Source organism: Juglans microcarpa x Juglans regia, chromosome 8S (assembly GCF_004785595.1).
Source record: "Juglans microcarpa x Juglans regia isolate MS1-56 chromosome 8S, Jm3101_v1.0, whole genome shotgun sequence".
In the NCBI taxonomy this organism is placed as follows: Eukaryota; Viridiplantae; Streptophyta; class Magnoliopsida; order Fagales; family Juglandaceae; genus Juglans; species Juglans microcarpa x Juglans regia.
The window spans coordinates 5391733-5412876 of NC_054609.1; the positions used below are offsets into that span (position 1 = coordinate 5391733).

At 38.4% G+C, this 21144-nt stretch overlaps 1 protein-coding gene across 1 annotated transcript; it reads left to right on the forward strand.

Annotated features, from left to right (window-relative positions):
• Positions 1-7213: 7213 nt before the first annotated feature.
• Positions 7214-20082, forward strand: LOC121244156 (glutamate receptor 2.5-like). Its single transcript, XM_041142191.1, is given in 6 exon segments — positions 7214-7454; positions 16969-18284; positions 18517-18724; positions 18727-18813; positions 19110-19507; positions 19626-20082. Coding segments are annotated over 6 exon segments (2616 nt in total). The 3' UTR covers positions 19992-20082.
• The last annotated feature ends 1062 nt before the right edge of the window (positions 20083-21144 follow it).

The window sequence follows — 21144 nt, forward strand, 5'->3', positions numbered from 1 at the left end:
TAATTAGCTGGTCACCGGAGCGCGCCAGGCACTAACGCCGATGGAGCCAAACTTTATTTTACATGTGTCCACAGCAAGTGTGGCACAAACAATTCATGGGGCCACAACAACTGTGGGGCATGAAGTATGGGGCCACAACAACTGTGGAGCATACACTACGTGAGACACAGCAATTGTGACACGTAGGATATGTGGGGCCACAACAACTGTGGAATAAGTATTAACGTACTCACAGCTGGTATAGACACCTGTGTTGTGATTTGGTAATCGACAGGGACACACGGCTCAAGGGTACCTGTGTAGCACCCGTATGGTCACTTTAATGATTAAGTCTACTGAATAAAATTCCAAGTTCATGTATTTCACGTTCAAGTCATGTTTCACGTTATGTTATGTTCAAGTTTACGTTCATGTCAAGTTTCAAGTTTATGTCACGTCAAGCTAAGTTTCAGTTTCAGTTCAAGTTATGTCAGCTCATGTCATGTTATGTCAAGTCATGCTATGCTTATTATTTCATACCATGCTATGTCAAGATATGTTATGTTTACTATTGACTTTGATTGTGCATTTATGCCTTTATTGCCATGCATGCATCATTAACCTGTGTGAATGTTTTTTGTTAACTTCCTGAGATTTGTAATCAAATCTCACTGTGGTAGTCCCAACTACCATTCCCCCCGAATGGTAGATCTTGTTACAGGATCTGAAGGAGAACTGGGGATCGACTAGCTGGAAACTGTCAACTAAGCGACAGTGCGACTTAGATGTAGTTGCCCTAGATTACTACTTGTATTTTGTGGAATTAAATCTCCATCACTCTTTTGTTCACAATCATTTTGGACTAGTATTGTGATCTCGGTTGTTAGTATGTCTTTATGTATGAAGTATGTTTTAAGTATTTGGGATATCATAAGTTTGGTGCATGGTATTGCCAAAAGAAAAAAAAAAATTTATCCGCTGCGAATATTGCATAATGTTAGACGCATGTTAGGAACATTACATCTTATATGTCATGAACGGGGGCATGTAACCTTGTGTTGCATGTCCCGACGCTTCAGATGTCCGTCCGATCCCAAGCGGAATCTGTGGGCGTCACAAGAGTAAACGACTAGAGCACCAGGAGTAGCAAATGGGCGAAATGTAAGGCCAAAATGGAGGGTGCCCTTAACATAGCGAATAATACGCTTAATAACAAGAAAATGATCTTCAGTTGGATCATGCAGAAATTGGTTGACAAAGTTGACAGCATGAGCAATGTCGGGGCATGTGATAGTCAAGTATTGGAGTGCGCCAACGAGAGACCTGTAAAGAGTGGGATCCGAAAACAGAGGAACATCAACAGGCAAGTGCTGGGAAATAACCATGGGAGTATGGACAAGTTTGCTGTCAAGTAACTGAGCTCGAGTAAGAATATCTCGTGCATATTTTAGCTGACTAATAAAAAGACGATCTGCAGTTGGCGAAGCTTCAAGGCCAAGAAAGTAACTAAGAGGACCCAAATCCTTAGTGGAGATCTCAGAACTGAGCTTACAAGTAAAGCTATTAAGAAGAGATGAGTTGTTGCCAGTAAAAATAATGTCATCAACATAAAGAAGCAAATAGATAATGTCAGTCTGCTTATGAAAGACAAATAGAGAAGTGTCAGAACAGTTGCAAGAGAAACCAAGTTGAATGAGAAAAGAGTTGAAGCGCTGAAACCAGGTACGAGGAGCTTGCTTGAGACCATAGAGAGGTTTCTTCAACTGACATACATGATTAGGGAAGTGAGGATCAATGTACCCAGGAGGCTGTTCCATATAAACATTTTTAGTGAGAGTACCATTGAGGAATGCATTCTTGATGTCAAGTTGACGAAGAGGCCATTTGTTGGTCATAGCAATAGAAAGCACAACACGAATAGTGGTAGCCATTATAACAGGACTAAAAGTGTTAGTGTAGTCAAGACCAGGTACCTGTGTATAGCCCTTGGCAACAAGACAGGCTTTGAGACGCTCAATGGATCCATCAGGTAGATATTTGGTACATAACACCCATTTGGAGCCGACAATGTTGGTGTTTGCAGGTTGAGGGACCAAAATCCAGGTGCGATTATTTTGCAGGGCTTGAACTTCTTCATCCATTGCGGCAAGCTAAATATGATTCTTAGTAGCAGATTTGAATCCTTTAAACTCAGTAGAGACAAGAAGAGCAGAAAGAAGTCCAGAGGAATCCAAGACACCAAGGTTTCCTAAATGGCGAGTTTTGAAAATACCAGCTTTAGCTTGTGTGAGCATAGGGTGAGAACCCAACGGAAATACAGGAGCAAGAATATGAGGAACGGTCTGTGTCTTAGTAGAGGGTGGGCTAGAAGCCGGGTGCGGCGCATAGGGATCTGCAAAAGAATCAGTAGCCTGCAAATACTCATCCACTGGGTCAGTATAGATAGCACACGGGGTATATCTGGATTGAGTAATGTGCGGCGAATGTTGTGCAGGGGAAAAGGGAGGGGGTCTGTATGGAAAATACTGGGTTCCAAAAAGTTGAAAAAATGTAGAGAGGAAAGAGGCCCTGATAGGTATCGATGAAAGGGAAATGATTTTCATCAAATTGAGCATGTCGGGTGATATATGGCTGAGAGGTGATGGGATCAAGGCAACGAAACTCTTTATAAGAGGAACTATAACCCAAAAAAATTTAGGGAATATTGCGAGGAGAAATTTGTTAAGCATATAATCACGCTAACAAGGACAAACATAACAACCAAAGGGATGAAAATTTTCATAATTCGGAGAGGAACCATATAAAAGTTCAAATGGTGACTTACCTCTAAGAAATGGTGTGGGCAAACAGTTGATGATGTATGCTACAGTGCTGAATGTGTCAACCTAGAAGCGAGGAGAAAGTTGAGAGTGGAAAAGAATGGCCGAGTTGGTCTCAGTCACATGGTGGTGTTTTCATTTAATGCAACTATTTTGGGCAAGTGTATATGGACATGAAAGTTGATGGTGAATGCCAGAGGTACGAAGATGAGCTTTGAAGCAATTGGTAGTAAATTCGGCCCCGCCATCACTTTGAAAAATCTTGATTCGAGAAGAATATTGATTTTTCACAAATTTTTGAAATTGCTTGAAAACATTAATGAAGAGAACCGTAAATAATCATCAGTGAAGAAAACGTAATAGGCGAATCCCAAATTTGATTTGACAGGGGAAAGACCCTATATGTCACAATGAATAAGATCTAACACATGAGACAACCTATGTTTGTTACGTGAATAAGACCAATGATGATTTTTCGCAAGTTGACATGGACTACACAATGCTAGAAAGGGTAATAAAGATGTAAGATAAATATGTCATTTTTTATTTAAATAAGAAATAACAGAATGATTCACATGTCCAAAATGAGCATGTCATAAATCATATGAAGCATGTAGAGATTTATTCTTAAGGATAGAAATAAAAGCGAAGTTGCCACGCTCCAGCATATATAAGCCTCCATCTCTCTTACCGGTTGCCACTACCCTTCCTGTTTGACGATTCTAAACAATGAGAAGATTATTAGTAAATGTAATGAATAAAGGAAAATCAAATGTTAATTTACTAATTAAAAGAAGATTTTTGGTGAGGTGAGGAACAACCAAGACATCTAATAAATGAATATTTGGGGTAGAAGAGAGGATCAGTGCTTTAAATTTCGTACCGTACCGGCCGGTACGGCCGAAATTTTTCATTTCGGTCGTCCGGCCGGTACAGGTACTATACCTGTTCCGTACCGGCCAAAATATCGGCCGTACCGGCAGGTACCGGTCGTACCGGCCTGAATTTCGGCCTGTACCGGCCTATATTTCGGCCGGTACCGGCCGATATTTCGGATTGTGTGTTTTTTTTTTTCATTTTCTCAAACCACAAGCTTTTTTTTTAACCCCCAATTTAGACTAGACTATTTATAATTTATATATATATGTATTTATATATAGACTATTATTTTGGAATATAATTTTTATATATATTTATATATATAATTTATTCATATATCGACTATCCCGAAACGTTATCCCAAAACGCTATCCCGAAACGGTACCGGTATCGAAATATTTCGTTCCAGTGCCTTGACCAGTACGGCGTCTGGTACGGTATTCAAAACATTGGAGAGGATACCAGTATATGTAATGGATATGGAGGCACCATTCCCCACAATTACCAAGTCCTTACCTATATATTGACTGGACTGGTCCAAAATGGATGGGTCAATGGACATATGGGCCGAAGCCCCAGTATACAAGAACCAATCAGAGGCCTTAGGTTCACTTAGAGAGCATGAACCAGTGAAGGCCTCGGCAAGATGAGTACTGGACTCACTGCATGCATACCGCGGGTTGCACCAATTGGCCAAGTGACCATCCATTCGACAAATTTGGCAGCGGGGAGGGTGGCGCCCTTGACCAGAGTGAGAGCGGCCTCTATTTGAAGAAGTGTGGCCATGGCCGTTGGTTCTGCCATGCGAGTTGCAAGAGAACTTCCTTTGGTTCGACAGCTTGGGACCATGATTTGTGGCGGTGAATGCCACAACAGGAGGAGCAGAAGTCTCAAGGGACTTGTGAAAGATCTCAAAGTTCTCAACTTTGGAGACCAAATTAGTAAAACAACGGAGAGGCGTAAGGGCCATTTGCGTGGTGGAGAAGCTCGAGAAGTCGTGGAGGAATTAGTGCACCTTATCGGTGCCGTCAACAGGCCGACCAATCGCATGGAGTTGGTCACAGAAGGCCTTGAATGTGACGTGCTTCATTAGCTGGAGATTGTCTTTGAGGCGGAGTTCGCGGTCCTTTGAATGGTGGCTAAACATGTTCTCCAAGTCTAACCAAACCTCGCGTGCGGTGGACAGGCCAACGACCTTAGCCATGGCCTCTTCGATGAGAGAGGAAAGCATTCCGTTGAAGAGGCGTTGATCAGCAACTTTCCACACCAAGTGTTTGTCATTTGGCATGTGAGAGTGGGAAGGTTCAAATCGAGGTGGTGGCACAATGGTTCCACCAACATAGCCCAATAATTCTTGGGGGAAGGAGTTGGCTCTTCCATAGAAGATAGTTGGTAGAAGAAAGCTTGATGGTGACCATATGAATCAAGGTGTTGAAAGGGAGAAGGGTGGGGGAGGATTCGGTAGCCATCAGGAGGGAGGATGAAGGGATCGAATAAGGGATGCTAATCTAGTTTGGCTGGTGATATCACGAGAGAGTTTGATGAAAACCACCACACTTGTAAAGTGGTGAGTATTTTCCATTTATATTGAATTACAAATTGCATGAAATAATTACATATCAATTGGAGGACAAATAAATAAAAATTATATAAAAAAGAATATCCTAGAATTAGAAGTCATTTATGTCACATATGACAAGGCAAAGTATCCTCAACACATATAATAAGAAAACTCAGCTATGTATAATCCACATGAACATCGAGTTGAAGTACAGAGATGCATTAATTAAAGAAGATCTTTAACATGAGGGCCAATTTTTTACTGTCCAATAAATCAAGGATCGAGGTACCCTGGCCTTCTACTACTTGGTTTTGCAGATTTTCTCTTAACCATGCATGCATTTATTCCCGTAATGTGAAAAACCAGAATGCGGTAGTACTTGGCCTTAAAACTACGTATATATAATATATTAATAATATTCATTGCAAAACCTCGTCAATAAGCATTAATATTGTCACTATCTCTCGATATGATAAACCCCATCTTCCCATACATGTTTTCGAGTATTGAATGGAATATAAATAATTAAATTTATATCTTTTTATTAGTTTATATTTTTTAGATAAATAATAATTTTGCATGATATCGTAATAGAAATCTTGAATTCGAATCATATATCTGTATTCTATTCTATTTAATTCTGCTACTTGGAAAATAGCATTGCATTGAGTTCACTGCAGGTATTAATTATTTAGAGAAATGTTTAGCCAAAAAAATTTATAAAAACGAAATCATTGACACCTTTTTTAAGTCTCAAGTGATTGAACTATAATCAAGATCTATCATCCGATCAATTAAGCCTTGTTATAATATTAATCAGAGGACAAGGCCCTCGATCATCACCCTCCTCGAGCTTCCGCCCAAGTCCCTTAGTCTTTACATCCATAAACGACCAGCTTGAAAATTTGACTTGAGATATTGTTTGATTTTCTGACCATGTCCATGTCAATGCTTAAATTATTCAAGAAAATTACAAGGAAGGTAGGCCACATGTTGAGTTCATTGTCAGCCATGCATAGTCATGTATGTGATTCACCATTCTCATAAGTAATGATAATTAAAGGTAGATATATACTAGTGTATGAAATCACACATTTCTTGAGAAGAAAGATATTCTTACTCTTTATAACGTTTCAATGAGACTCTAATTATATATATTATTGACTAGTCTTTTTAGATCAGTATAGGTCGTGTAGCTTGAGCCTTCTATTAGGGCGTTACAATAATATTGTACCTATGATATTATATTTTACATTTCACATATCAAAACAAAATATATAATTCTAATGTTATATGTTGTTGAAGGGAAATTGGGGAGAAATGGTCTTTGGTATTATATCTAGATTCGTCTCATGTTTTTTTAATTTTGTTTTATTTTTTTTCGAAGTATCAATCAACAATTGAGGGAGCAGAAAATACAGCAGAAGTCCATGATAAGCAAAGCTAAGTTGACTTTGGAAAATTATGGAGGAACTGGTAAGCAAACGAAGGAGGAATACAACTGGAATAAGAAAAAGTCTACATAATCTCTTACTATTCACACATCCTCCACACACTATACTTTTTTGAATTTTTATTATTTTTTTCTTTTATCAAATATTTAATATATGAATAATGAATAGAAGAATTGAATTAGTTTTAAAAGAATAAACTCAAATTTTTTTAAAAAAAAAATATTAAAAAATCTAAAAATTTAAAAAAATATAGTGTGTGGAGGTTAGTTTGAGATTCCAAATAAGATTCTAATTTCCCACAATTGGTACGTTGCATGCTTTCCTTTATATATATATTTGATCTCCTATCTCTTTCTCAAAGTCAAGTCATTCTCCATCTTTGACCCGTCAAATAATATTTCATCTCACCCATTAACAGCTAGCGCTTCTCCACACCAGAAGATCAAGATCACAACGCACGGATAGCTGCAAATATGTCTCGTGGTGGTGATCTTTCTTTCTTCTTAGTTCTGTTGCTATTAATGGCGGTGGCATCAAAATCTTTTGCCCGTGAAGGAGAGAAGAAGACGAACTGTCCAAAGAGAAAAGCAGCAGTACCTGTTAATGCAGGTGCTGTTTTGTATTATGATTCTCGTATGGGTAAGGAACAGAAAGTAGCCATGGATATGGCAGCCAGAGATTTGCATCGCTTGAATTGTTCTATGCAGCTGGTTTTGCACCTTAAAGATTCCCATGGTAATTCAGCTCGGGCAACTTCTACTGGTAAACTTTCAACCTTCTCCGAGATATAATCTATATATTACATATATATTATATATTATTGATGCTTTAAGATGAAGCCATATTTGGGCACAAATTCAGTTAGTCTGTGTGTCCTGCCACATTACACAAAACTGCATATAAACATGTACTGGTTATGTTGTTTTTTTCTTTTACCAATTTAAATGTACCATTAATGTTGTTTTATTTGAACTTTTGATACTGCATGGTCTAGATCTTGTGCCACTAGATTACATGCGACTACATACTTTTGATGTCAATGCTTGTAACGCCCCGACCCAAGAGGTTTAGGGAGTTAACTCTTGACACCTGATAATCAACTCCAACAATACTAATATATTTCCAAATCCAAAAATATATACTTCCAAAACTCCAAAACAAACGTAAACACTTCAAATTTAATAAACCACACATACTTACATATCAGATCCTCAATACAACAATCCAAATAAAAATATCAATTTCTCTTCATGTCTCAATTAACAAAATAGAATAAAATAGAATTGACATAAGTCTCCATAAACTGTCTAAACATATTGAAATCAACCTACTAAATAAATAAATCCACCAACAGCACTACTACCATGAGGTACCCAATAACTATCCACAGCTAATCTTGCCCACAAACTCTAATACTGATCCTCAGTTGAACCATCAATGTCATTTGAAAAATATTATGAAGATTAAGATGTGAGTTATCAACAACTCAGTAAGCAAAGAACATATACTAGTATGTAAACATGAGCATTTTCAAAGTTCGGTATGCATAACAAAACATTTACTTTTAGAAAACAGAAACAAAATATTTACTTTCAGAATGTATAAACTGAAACACATTATCAGAAAGTCAGAGCGAAACTTTCATAAAAACTTTCTTATTTCAAAAATATCCCTTGGCATTTTACAAACTAAACCTCATCTTCGTAGCATATCAGAGTATCACATTGGGACAAATACCATGTTTGACCCCCGTGGTAAGGTTATAAACCACCATTATACCTGTGACTGGGCCGTATACCATGTTTGAATCCCGTGGTAGGGTTATAAACCACCATTATACTCGTTACTGGGCCGTATACCATGTTTCGCCCTTGTGGCAGCGTTATAAACCACCATTATACCTGTGATTGGGCCGTATACCATGTTTCATTCCCGTTATAGGGTTATAAACCACCATTATACCTGTGGCTGAGCCTTAACAGAAACAGAACAGAGCATCATTGGAACCAGATCATATTTAGATATAGAATCAGAAGTTCATGCCAAGATTTTCAGATGCCACATCATATTAAAACTGAATACTGAACACTTTTTGTACATTTCACATATCCAAGAATAATAGACACAAAACTTTTTCATTTAATCAAAGCAAAACTTTTGGGATCTTATATTTGCTTTTTTTCACAGTTTAGAAATAAAATGTTAAAATCAACTCATGTCTACACTAGTTATGACAAAAATACTTTCTCTTATATAGGATTTATGCATATGCAAAACAAATATCTGAGGTCGTTTTTCAGATTTCTTTTCAAAGATAAACATGCATATTTTCAAAGTCAACCTTATTTCATTTCTTTTGTGCAAAGCTAGTATAGGAACCCTACTTACTTAACTTCCGTGTATTATCTACACCTTGAGTTGGAACTCTAGTAGTTATACCACCTAAACAAAACATATATCCAACATTTAATAAACCAAACCAGTAAGCTACTATTTATTGAGTAATAATCCAAAACAACCCATTTTTAACTCAAAGTCTATCATAAAATTAAACCCGAATAGTTCCCTCCTCAAACCATTAGCATTTAAACCCCAACATAGCCACTAGCATCTCCAAAACCAACAATGACAACTCCTGTGTTCAAAACATAACATAAACAACCATGTCAACTCCAACCTTCAATATAAAACTTCAGCACAATCACCATATATTTTTAATCATCCAACACTTCAAATCTTGGGTATCTACACCACTCATAACACACCCAACACAACCAGCTCAAATACACATTGCACACACAGTCAATAAACCATCCCGAGCAGCCATCAATCACTTCCATTCGCCACACATCAACCCAAATCACCACACTTTAACATAAATAATTAAAATAACTAAACTTAAAATCACATAAAATTCTCCTTTTACTAAATGATGAACAAAAAGAGAAAAAGAGAGTAACGTAGGCTTACCAGTGTTGGGCTCTTTGAAGAAAATTGACAAACACGAGGGAGGCATTACTCGATGGAGGGAAAACACACTGTGAAAATAAAATGAGTGTGTGGTTAAAGTGTGTGCACGACTGGGTAAAAATAGAGAGTTTATGAGACCTTGAGTGTGTGCACGAAAAATTGAGGAGAAAGAGGGCCTGGGTGCACATAAATAGAGGGAAAAAAATGAGAGTGAGATCAGATAGCGAAATGGAGATTTACCAACGTTAGGAGTTCTGGTAAGAGGGCTCGACGGCAACCCAAAAATCTATGATCAGATGCAACCCCTAAAATCTCAAATCTACCGAAAAGAAAAATATAGGGAGAGAGAGAGTGAGATGCTAACCTTGGTTTACTCCATAAATCGAAACCTGGGTGCACCGAAATCACTGAAATTGCAAGAGAGAGAGAATATGAGAGGTTTGCACTTTAGAGAAAAAGAAAGGGAGAGTGGTCGGTTGGGAGGTTTGGAAATGAGGAAGGAACGAAAAAAAAATAAACTACATAGGCATGGAAAAATCGTGGCGGTTTACGGGGAGAAGAAGAAAAGAAAAAGAAAGGGGAAAGTCACTCACCGAAAATGATAGCATCTGGGGCTTCAAAGATGATTTGTCATGGGCCTGGGCCAGGCCTTGAGGCCGATTATTACATCCTCCCCCCTTATAGAAATTCCGTCCGCAGAATTTGTCACAAGCTATCAAGATCTCCGTTGAACAACTGTGGATACTTGACTTGCATTTCATCTTCTAATTCTCAAGAGGCTTCACTGATAGCATGATTATTCCATACCACTTTAACCAATGGGATAGTCTGATTCTGTAATACTTGTTCTTTTCTCTCTACAATCAGCATCGGCTCTTCTGTATAAGTCAGATTTTCCTGAAGTTGAAGAGGCTCGTAGTCGATAATGTGGGTGGGCTTAGGTATATACTTCCTCAGGATAGATACATGAAATACATCGTGTACCCCTGAGAGTGTTGGTGGTAGGGCTACCCTGTAAGTAATTGGGCCAATCCGATCAAGAATCTCAAAGGGCTCGACAAATCTAGGGCTCAACTTGCCTTTATTTCCAAACCTCATGACCCCTCTCATCGGCTAACTCTGATGGTGCCATTCGATAAGGGGTTTTGGAAAGAGGTGCCGTGCCTAGGGCTAGTTCAATGGCATACTCTACTTCCCGCTCGGGTGGCAATCCAGACAAATCTTTAGGAAAAACATCCGGATATTCTCTCACAATATGTATCTCTTCTAACTCTAATTCTTACTTTGGTTCATCCACCACGAAGGCCAAGTATCCCTGACACCCATCATGCATTAACTTGCCAACCTGAAAAGCAGATATAACTGATGGAAGGGTACGCACTCTGGACCCAAAAACTGAAGTTCCTCTCCCTCTGAAAATTTGAACACCACCTCATTTTTAAAACTGTCAATTCTGGCATAACTGGAAGCTAACCAATCCAAACCCAATATCACATCAAACCCAATCATAGGAAAAATCTTTGAACACCACCTCAAAGATGATTTGCCGTGGTCCTGGGCCAGGCCTTGAGGCCGATTATTACAATTCTCCATGAAAAATATTTTTATTTTGGACATCATATCAACTTATGAACATAGCTAGCTAGAAACTACCATATTTGCATGCAATATCATTAATCCACCTTACGTACGTTATCTTAATATGACATGGATAGAGGATATTTTCTGGATTCAAATGCTGAAGAGATCATAGTTTCAGCTAATAAGTCATGGGGCCTATATGTTTTGCATGCATTAATCTCAGAAGCTTATCATATTTATATGCTTTGAATCTTCTCTATTCAAATAAGGCATGGCCTGCAACAAAAGTTTAGAATTTTTAAGTTTCTGGGGGTGATCAAGTCCAATTGATCATGATCATGATTTGATAAGGCAAGTCAATCTTTAGAAAAAGATGAAACTAATTGCACCAAAAGACATGAAGGACCACACAGTACATGTCCAGAAACTTCTAGAATAATACAGAAATTAAAGAGTGAGGATACTCTTGTAAAAACAGAATGAGATTCTGTAATACACATGCTACAATGATAGAGAGTAGTCGGTTATGTATTAGGTAGTATAAATGATGTAAATGGCATGGCCTAAAGACGACGAAATAATTTTGTAATATGAAAGGAGTTCTTTGAGGCATTTCAGCAAACACTTGGTTTGCACTCTTTCTTCTATACTTTATCATGGTATCAGGAGACCAGTAAAGACTTACGTCATCCCTTATATATACAAACCTGATGGATTCCTCCATCTCATCCGAGACCTTCAACCAGAACCCACCTTTCATCGTCAATACCTCTATCCTAAATCAGCTAGTCATTTTGTTACGATTAAGCTTACCATTGACAATTATCTATTGTGGATGGCTCCTTTGTTATGCCTCCTCCCATGGTTAATGACAATCCCAATCCCAAGTATACCAAATGGTGTTAGCTTGATCAATTGATCATTTCGGCTCTTAACTCTTCTTTATCTGAAAATGTTTTGGCACATGTACTTGAATGTACATCTGCACATGAGGTCTGGATCACGTTGCAGAATCTATTCACAGCTTAGTCATCGACTCACATCATGCAAACTTAGCTTCAACTTGCTACACTTAAGAAGGGTCCTGAATCGATCACTAACTACTTCCATAAGGCTAAAACACTTGTTGCTTCCCTAACTGCAGCAGGCCAACCTCTATCCCTAACAGAATTTTCAATATATCTATTAGCAGGTCTGGGCACCAATTATGATTCTTTGGTAACATCTCTCACTACTCAAGCCGATCCATCGACTCCTCATCAAATTTATAGTTATTTACTTAACCATGAGTCCAGATTAGCTCATCAAACCTACACACTTATCTCTGGCAATCCCTTGGCAGCGCATCTCACTTACACAAAATCCTCCCCTGCTCCTCCTTTTACAAATTTAAGAGGCAGAGGTTGTGGGCCACGACGAGGTCGTGGTGTCTTGGAGGTACCAACCTTTTTACTAATCGAAATGACCAACGCCCTATCTACCAAGTGTGTCATAAAATTGAACATACAGCCTTGAGTTGCTACCGCAGATTCAACCAGACCTATCAAACACCACCTCCACTGAGCCTCTCAGCCAACCTCACAACCACGACACCCCATGCACCTTCAACTCACTTTCATCATTGGTTCCCAGATACTGCTGCCACAAATCACTTCATTGGTGACTTTCAAAACCTCAACTTGGACTCAATATCCTATCAGGGAACAAATCAAGTCAGTGTTGGCCATGGCTCTACCATTCTCATATAGCATACAGGTTCAGCTCATCTGCATACATCTTCTGGCAATTTCCTTCTCTCTCAACTTTTACTTGTTCCTTCCATTACAAAAAATCTTTTGTCTGTTCGTCAATTATGTATAGATAACTCGGTTTATTTTTAATTTTATTCTTCTTGTTTTTTTGTAAAGGATTTATAAACCCGAGAGGTACTTCTTCAAGGCACTAGTGTTAGGAATGGACTGTATATTCTTCCCACCACTATTTCAGCTTCCTCTTCTATACTTGCTGCACCTCATGCTCTCCTTGGTGAACGTACATCTACTTACAATTGGCATATGCGACCTGGTCATCCCTAACCCCAAGTCACTTCTTTTATCATTCGTAATTTTCAACTTCCAACAAATTCAAGTTCCCTAGCATCACCTTGTTCAACTTGTCCACAGGCCAGGATCCATGCTCTACCACATCCGCCATCTTCCTCTCGCTCTAGAAAACCATTTGACTATTGTTTCTTGATGTTTGGGGGCTGACTCTAGTATTGTCATCTGCTGGTTGTTGATTTTACTTGTCTATTGTAGATGACTTTACTAAATATATTTAGTTTTTTCCACTTCAATCAAAGTCTGATGTCATGTCTATTTTTGTTGCCCTTTTACGTTACATTAACAATTGTTTTTCAACCAATGTTCTGGCTATGCAAACGAATGGGGAGGTGAATTTTGTCTGCTCCATACAGTTCTTCAATCATGTGGCATTGGTCGTCGAGACTGGCCTCTCCCTCCTTGCACATGCATCCATGCCCTTTTTTAGTATTAGTCTTCCGCTTTTCAAATAACTGTTTTTCTTATAAATCGAATGCTCACGTCAGTCTTAAAAAATAAATCTCCATTTCAAATGCTAATTAAATCTTCATTTAATTAGTTTTTGCTTTAAATACTCTTTGTAACCTCATTTTAAGGAGTTTATGAAATTTGATGAATTTATTCATTGTGAGTTGAGTTTATCTCCTCTTGTGTGAATAGTGCCGCATTTACAGTGTGGCTACAGTACTCGTTATAGTAAAACCCTAACCTTAGTTCAATAAAATAATAAATTTTCCAACATGCCCTTGCATAGGCCCATTTTGAGTCATTCTCATAATAAATTCAATTATTCTAAACTAATAAAATAATTCTTTTAAATGAAATTAAACAAGTTGAAAGCCTTCAAGTGCCTAAAGCCTTTAAGTCATATTGTTGCCCTCTTCCATAGCTTATCAAATGAATCAAAACTGGATTTTCATCCTTCGAGCCCATCTTGAATGTTGGGCTCTTGCTAAACTCGTCTCAAGTGGATTGCATCAATCCTTGCATTGCCTCATTGATCTTCTTGACTCTTGACCTTGTAATTGGCCCATCTGAAACTTGCAAAGGATCTTTAAGACTAGGTCCATGTTAGTGTCCATCACTGTATTTTTATAGGCTATATTCCTGACTATAAAGGATATTGTTGCTTACATTTACCATCAGGCCACACTTATATATATTTCGAGAGATGTGCAATTTCATGAGAATTACTTTCCTTTTGCATCTGAGCCCATTACAATTTCACAACCTGCAAAATTGCTGCGTCCCATCCACTCTAGACCTATAACTCATGACTCAACCCATATCATCACCCCGTTCAACCTTCCTTCTCATTTCCTTTCAACTCCCACCATGCGAGCTCAACCCAATGGTTCACCCGATTCCTTACCCCTTGGCACACGAGATTCTCCCAGCCCGCTTACTCATCTACCTAGTCCACCTTCTCACATGATAAGTCCATCATCTCCCTCGTCTAGTCCAAGGCACTTAAGACCATCTTCTTCCTCTCCAGCTCCTTTGAATCCTAATCTCTATGCGCTGAACTTTACATCTGCTTTCCCACCCATGATTTCATCCCCAGAAAATACTCGCCCTATGGTTACACGATTAAAAGCAAATGTTTGATGCCCTCGTGTGTGCATTGATGGCACTGTTGACTGGCCTTCATCCAAACCCTTTGTCTCCCTCACTGTTTCCTCTCTAACTGAGGGTCACGAGGAACCCACGTCATACACAAAAACATCTAAATATCCTGAATGGCGTCATGCCATGCAACTCGAATTCCAAGCTCTCATACATAACTCCACTTAGGATCTCATTCCTCCCCCTCCTTCGTTCAATGTCTTGGGCCCAAAGTGGATTCTTAAAATCAAATGGTGTGCTGATGGCACCCTTGAATAGCGCAAGGCTCGCCTTGTAGCCAAGGGTTTCCATAAATAGCCTATGATTGATTATACCAAAACCTTCTCCCCGGTTGTCAAACCTGTCACTATTAGCTTGTTCATTTCCATAGTTGTTTCTTGCAACTGGTCATTACATCAACTTGATATGCAGAAGGCATTCCTACACGGTGACTTGGAGGAGGAGGTCTACATACATCAACCTCTCGGATTTGCCAACCTCGATTTTCCAACTTACATCTGTAAGCTCAGAAAGGTCATCTTCGACCTTATGCAGGTTCCTCGGGCCTGGTTCTCCAAGCTTTGATCACAGCTTATTTCTCTTGGTTTTCAAGAGTCCAGGTCTGATTCCTCCCTCTTTATTTTCAAACAATCTGATCATGTTGTGTTTGTCATAGTTTATGTAGATGATATAATCGTTATTGGGTCATATCCTCTACTTATCTCTGATTTCATCAATGCTCTGGGTAACTATTTTCTTATTAAAGATCTTGGCCATTTGCATTTTTTTCTTGGTAAAGAGGTGACTCGAAACAGTCACGACCTCTATTTGAGTCAGTCCAAATATATCAATGATATCCTGCATCGCACTAACTTGCACAATGCTAAACCTGTTTCACTCCTGTGTCGACTTCCACCAAACTCATAGCACTTGATGGATCTTCCTTTGAGGATCCTGATCACCTTTATAGGAGTATTGTCGGAAGTTTACAATATTTAGCTTTTACCCGGCCAGATATATCATTTGCTGTTAATAAAGTTTGCTAGTTCATGCATTGTCCCAAAAATTCTTGTTGGCAAGCTGTCAAAAGAATACTCAAATATCTACGTCTCACTCCTCAATTTGGTCTGCATTTTTCAACTCACTGGCTATTTAATCTCTTGGCCTTCTCTGATACCGACTGGGCTGGTTACTCTGATGATAGAAAGTCTACTGGTGAGTTTTGTATCTATTTTGGTTCACATCTTGTTTCATGGGAATCCAAAAAGCAACCAACAGTTGCTAGATCCTCCACTTAAGCAGAATATAAGGCCGTCGCAAATATTACTTGTGAGATCTTATGGATACAATCGCTTTAAAAGAACTTGGGATTTTTCTAACCAAACCTCCAACTTTGTGGTGTAATAACTTGGGTGCCACATATTTATCGGTCAATCTAGTGTTACATTCTCGTACCAAACACGTCGAATTGGATTGTAATTTTGTTAGAGATCGAGTAGCTACCAAGACTCTCACAGTTTCCTTTGTTTCCAGCAAGGATCAACTTGCATGCTTATATTTTAACCAAATCCCTCTCCACAACTTGATTTTCCTATTTATGATCAAGCCTCACTATTTGCCAAGTGCCGCTTAACTCGTGGGGGCTGATAAGACAAGTCAATCTTCAGAAAAAGATGAAGTTGATTGCACCAAAAGGAAGGAAGGACCACAAAGTACATGTTTAGAAACTTCTAAAATAATACAAAAATTAAAGAGTGAGGATACTCTTGTAAAAACACAATAAGATTTTGTGATACACGTGTCACAATGATAGAGAGTAGGTGGTTATATATTTAGTATAAATGATGTAAATGACATGGCCTAAAGATGACGAAATAATTTTGTAATATGAAAGGAGTTCTTTGAGGCATTTCAGCAAACACTTGGTCTGCACTCTTTCTTATATACTTCATCATGATTTACATGATCCAGTTACTCCATCTATATATTCTTGAGATTCTGCGCTCTACTCTGAAAACTTTTGATAATTTTCTTTGCAGCAATCCATCTCATTGACACCAAAAGAGTGCAAGCTGTCATCGGAACACTGACGATTCAGGAATCTGCTCTAATCTCTGACAATAGTAAAACCTTCGAGGATCGAGTACGTATCCCCATCATTTCCCTAGCCTCACTTGCTATGGTCCCATCATTGATACCAATTCAACCGTCCTTTTTCATTCAAATGGCCAACGATGTCACCCTCCACATGAAGTGTATTGCCGCCATTATAGGCCACTTTAGGTGGCGAAAGGTGACCACAATTTACGAAAAGATCAACAACAACGACGGGTTTTCCGCTGAACTAGAGACATTAACCCTCCTTTCCGATTCACTTCGTCTTGTGGATTCAGCAATTGAATACCACTCAACTTTGCCTTCCCTATCCTCTCTGCCAGACCGAAAAGCAGCCATTGAGAAAGAGCTGATGAAGCTACGCAGTTTGAGCAATAGGGTTTTCATATTTTTGCCGTCTTCTTTAGAGTCAGCTATTTTGCTTTTTGAGACGGCAAATCAAATGGGTATGATGGAAAAAGGCTACGTGTGGATCGTGACTGATGAGATTGCAAGCCTTCTTGATTCTGTGGATTCTTCTGTTACCTATAACATGCAAGGAGTAATTGGTTTTAAAACCAGCTTTGTTTCTTCCGGTGAAACTTTCAAGCAGTTTAAAACCAAATTCCGAAAGAAGTTCGGATCAGAGTACCCTGAAGAAGAGAATGCTAACCCAAGCATTTTTGCACTTCGAGCTTATGATGCAACTTGGGCCATTGCTCAAGCCATTAACAAAATACAAGGAAGGGTTACCCCGAAAAAATTATCTCAACAAATCATGCTCAGCAACTTTGAAGGTCTAAGTGGAAAGATAAACTTCAAGAACGGTACTTTGTCACAAGTGCCAGTCTTTCGGATCATTAATGTGGTTGGCAAAAGCTACAAGGAGATAGCATTCTGGTCACCAGAATTCAATTTCTTAGAGAACTTCACCCAGTATGATAGCTTGAAGGTAACAATTGGTAATAGTTCTTCAGGAGTTTTGGGCCCAATATTTTGGCCAGGTGGCCTGCAAACAGTTCCAAAGGGATGGACTTGCAGTGGTGAGCAGAAAGCATTGAGGATAGGGGTTCCTGCCAAGGGTGCATTCAATCAGTTTGTGAAAGTGACTTATGAACAGGACCAGAACAGAACATTCGTCTCCGGTTTTTCCATTGATGTGTTTGAAGCAGTTGTAAAGCGCCTCCCTTATCATTTGCCTTATGTCTTGGTTCCATTCTATGGATCATATGATAATATGGTGGAACAGGTCTTCTACAAGGTAGGTTTTAATTTGTTTAAACTATCAAAACCAATTTTAAGTTTATAGTACAATAATTAAACCAGAAGGAAAAAGAAAAGCATGTTTTTCTGCAATGATTATTCAGTACTAATGGTATCATGTTAAACATGTTGATATTATTCATGACTAATGTTATGGCACTTTTATTAATTGTATTACAGAAATAATTAATACGTGTATGATCAATGATCAATATGTAAAACAATATTAGGGCCTGGATGCAGCAGTTGGTGATACAGAAATAATGGCAGATCGGTTTCGATATGCCGAATTTACACAGCCATATGTTGAATCGGGACTCGTGATGGTAGTCAAAGTAAAACCAGATAAGCTGAAAGAGGAATGGTTGTTCATCAAAGTCTTCACAAAAAGCATGTGGCTAATGATAGTGGTGATGCACCTCTTCATAGGGTTCGTCGTTGGTTAATTGAACATGGTGGTAATCCTGAATTTGAGGGCTTCGGAACTATGCTTTGGTTTTCCGTTACTGTCCTATTCTTTCTTCAAAGTAAGTCTCCAGTACCCAACATATTTTAGCATCAGTAACTTTTGTATAAACTGAATCACAAGCAATCCTTTTAAGGTTTTCTTTTGGAGAAATACTTCAGTCACAGATAGATCCAATAAAAATAAACTTACAAAATAGATTGATGTTGTATGTTAGATTGTAAAACTAGTATTTTTATTATAAAATATATTTAACGTATCGTAACGTTACTTTTCTGGGTTCAAGTTCTCTTTCTGTCTATACAGTACTGTATTTGATGCTATTTATGTTGTCTCCCTTCATTTTATAATCTGCAGGAGAACCAATTAAGAACAGTTTGTCTCGTTTTGTGCTGGCACCATGGCTTTTTGTCATACTTATTGTCTCGGCTAGTTTTACAGCAAGCCTCACTTCCAAAATGACTGTCGCTAGGTTTAAACCGTCTGTCCCAGACATTGTGACACTTCAGAAAACACATGCAGCAGTTGGGTGTAATGGAAACTCTTTCATTGTGAGATACCTGATAAATGTGTTGAACTTTAAGCCAGAGAATATAAGGGGAGTTCATTCGATAAGCGAATACCCTGAAGCCTTTGAGAGAGGGGAAATTGCAGCAGTTTTCTTCGTTGTCCCACACGCCAAAGTCTTCCTCGCAAAATACTGCAAGGGCTATACCATAGCAGGACCCACTTTCAGTCTTGGAGGTTTTGGCTTTGTAAGCAGTCATAGATCTCCTTTTTTATGGTCTTCTTTGTATCTGTTTACTACTGATCTTAATTTCCTTCAAAGCTGATATTTTGTTTTTGCATTTTTTGCTCCCCATTTCATCTTAGGCTTTCCCAAAGGGTTCTCCTCTGGTCACAGACATTTCAAAAGGAATCCTTGAAGTGAAACAAAGTGGAGAAATGAAACGGCTAGAAAAATTCTTGCTTTCCTCTAATAATTGCTCCTCTTCGGCCAACTTAAACGATGATCTAGAACTAGGTCCCGAGCCTTTCTACAACCTGTTCTTGATTTCAGGTGGGATTTCTGCATTTGCATTCGTACTTACCATAGTGCGTCTAGCTCAAAAAGGTCAACTGAAGATGACCTTCATGCCAGCTAGAATGGTAGATGGCAGCAGAGTTTGGATGTGGGCATTAATATTTCTTGCTCGAATCTACGTAAACTTTCCATTTCCATACAGAATAAGGATCTAAGGCATTACAGAAGCACTAGACTCCCGAAAATTTAGCTTGACAAGATGGAGATCAAAAACCTTCCGAGTGCTGCGTGTATATATATACAAGATGTAACAACCCCATCCAAGTCGGAATATTGATAATTTTTATTGGGCCTAAATTATATTTAATGGGCTATATTAGATAAGCACACGAGCGATAAATTATTGAAATTGATTACGAGTTTTTAATTAGGGTCAATAACTAGGTTAAATTTCATTTATTATTTATTAAAAGAGTTAGACTCTTTTTAGAATTTAAAAATCGGCTATTAGAAATTTATTTTAATTTAAAATCATCATTGTTTGAAGTCTCCTATACAGTCTCAATTACTGCCAATTCTATATTGAATGAACTACTAGATCATATTTTTAAATTCAAACTATCTTCTTGAATGATTGTGACCAAGTCCAACTCGAATTCGTTGGCATCCTCTCCCAAATATCTCTATAAATATCTCATTTTCGTGTGTTATTTAGAAAAAATCACAAACCCCTATAAGTGCAGCGGCCGAACCCAAGATACTCAGTCCAGCATCATGATTGATTTTGAATTGAAAATTTTAGGAAGTAACACTACAAGATAAGTAGCTTGATTATAAATTAAGATTATTAGAGTCAATTCTTTGCAGGAAGCCAATGTTTGTGTACCACGCATGTCATGATATTTGTAAGCACGTCATTTATCATGTTTCCTTCTGCATATTATAGTTATGTATGTATTATGCATCTCATGCATCTTACGTTGCATAAAACACGTAAACTTTCATAAGATCAAGTGTAAGATAAACTCAAAATAATTAATCAGATGGCTATTCAAATGCATGGTATCAATGCAATTTCAAGGTGGATGTGCAAGCCACGGACTCAAGCGTGGTCCACCATAGTATGCCAGAATACTATCAGTGGCTCCCCTTGCAGCCGTAGGACATCGGGCCGGTGCATAGCCTTGCACACAAGATTAAGTATGTTGGCCAGTCAAATCAGTCAGACAAATCAAATCAGTCAGTTAATTCAGATAAATCAGACATGCATAGCATAAGCATCAGTATGATCTGTCATGATTTTAAGTTGATCAGCATAAAATATTTTATGAAAATCTTATGTCAAGTATTTTTACGTTATGACGATTT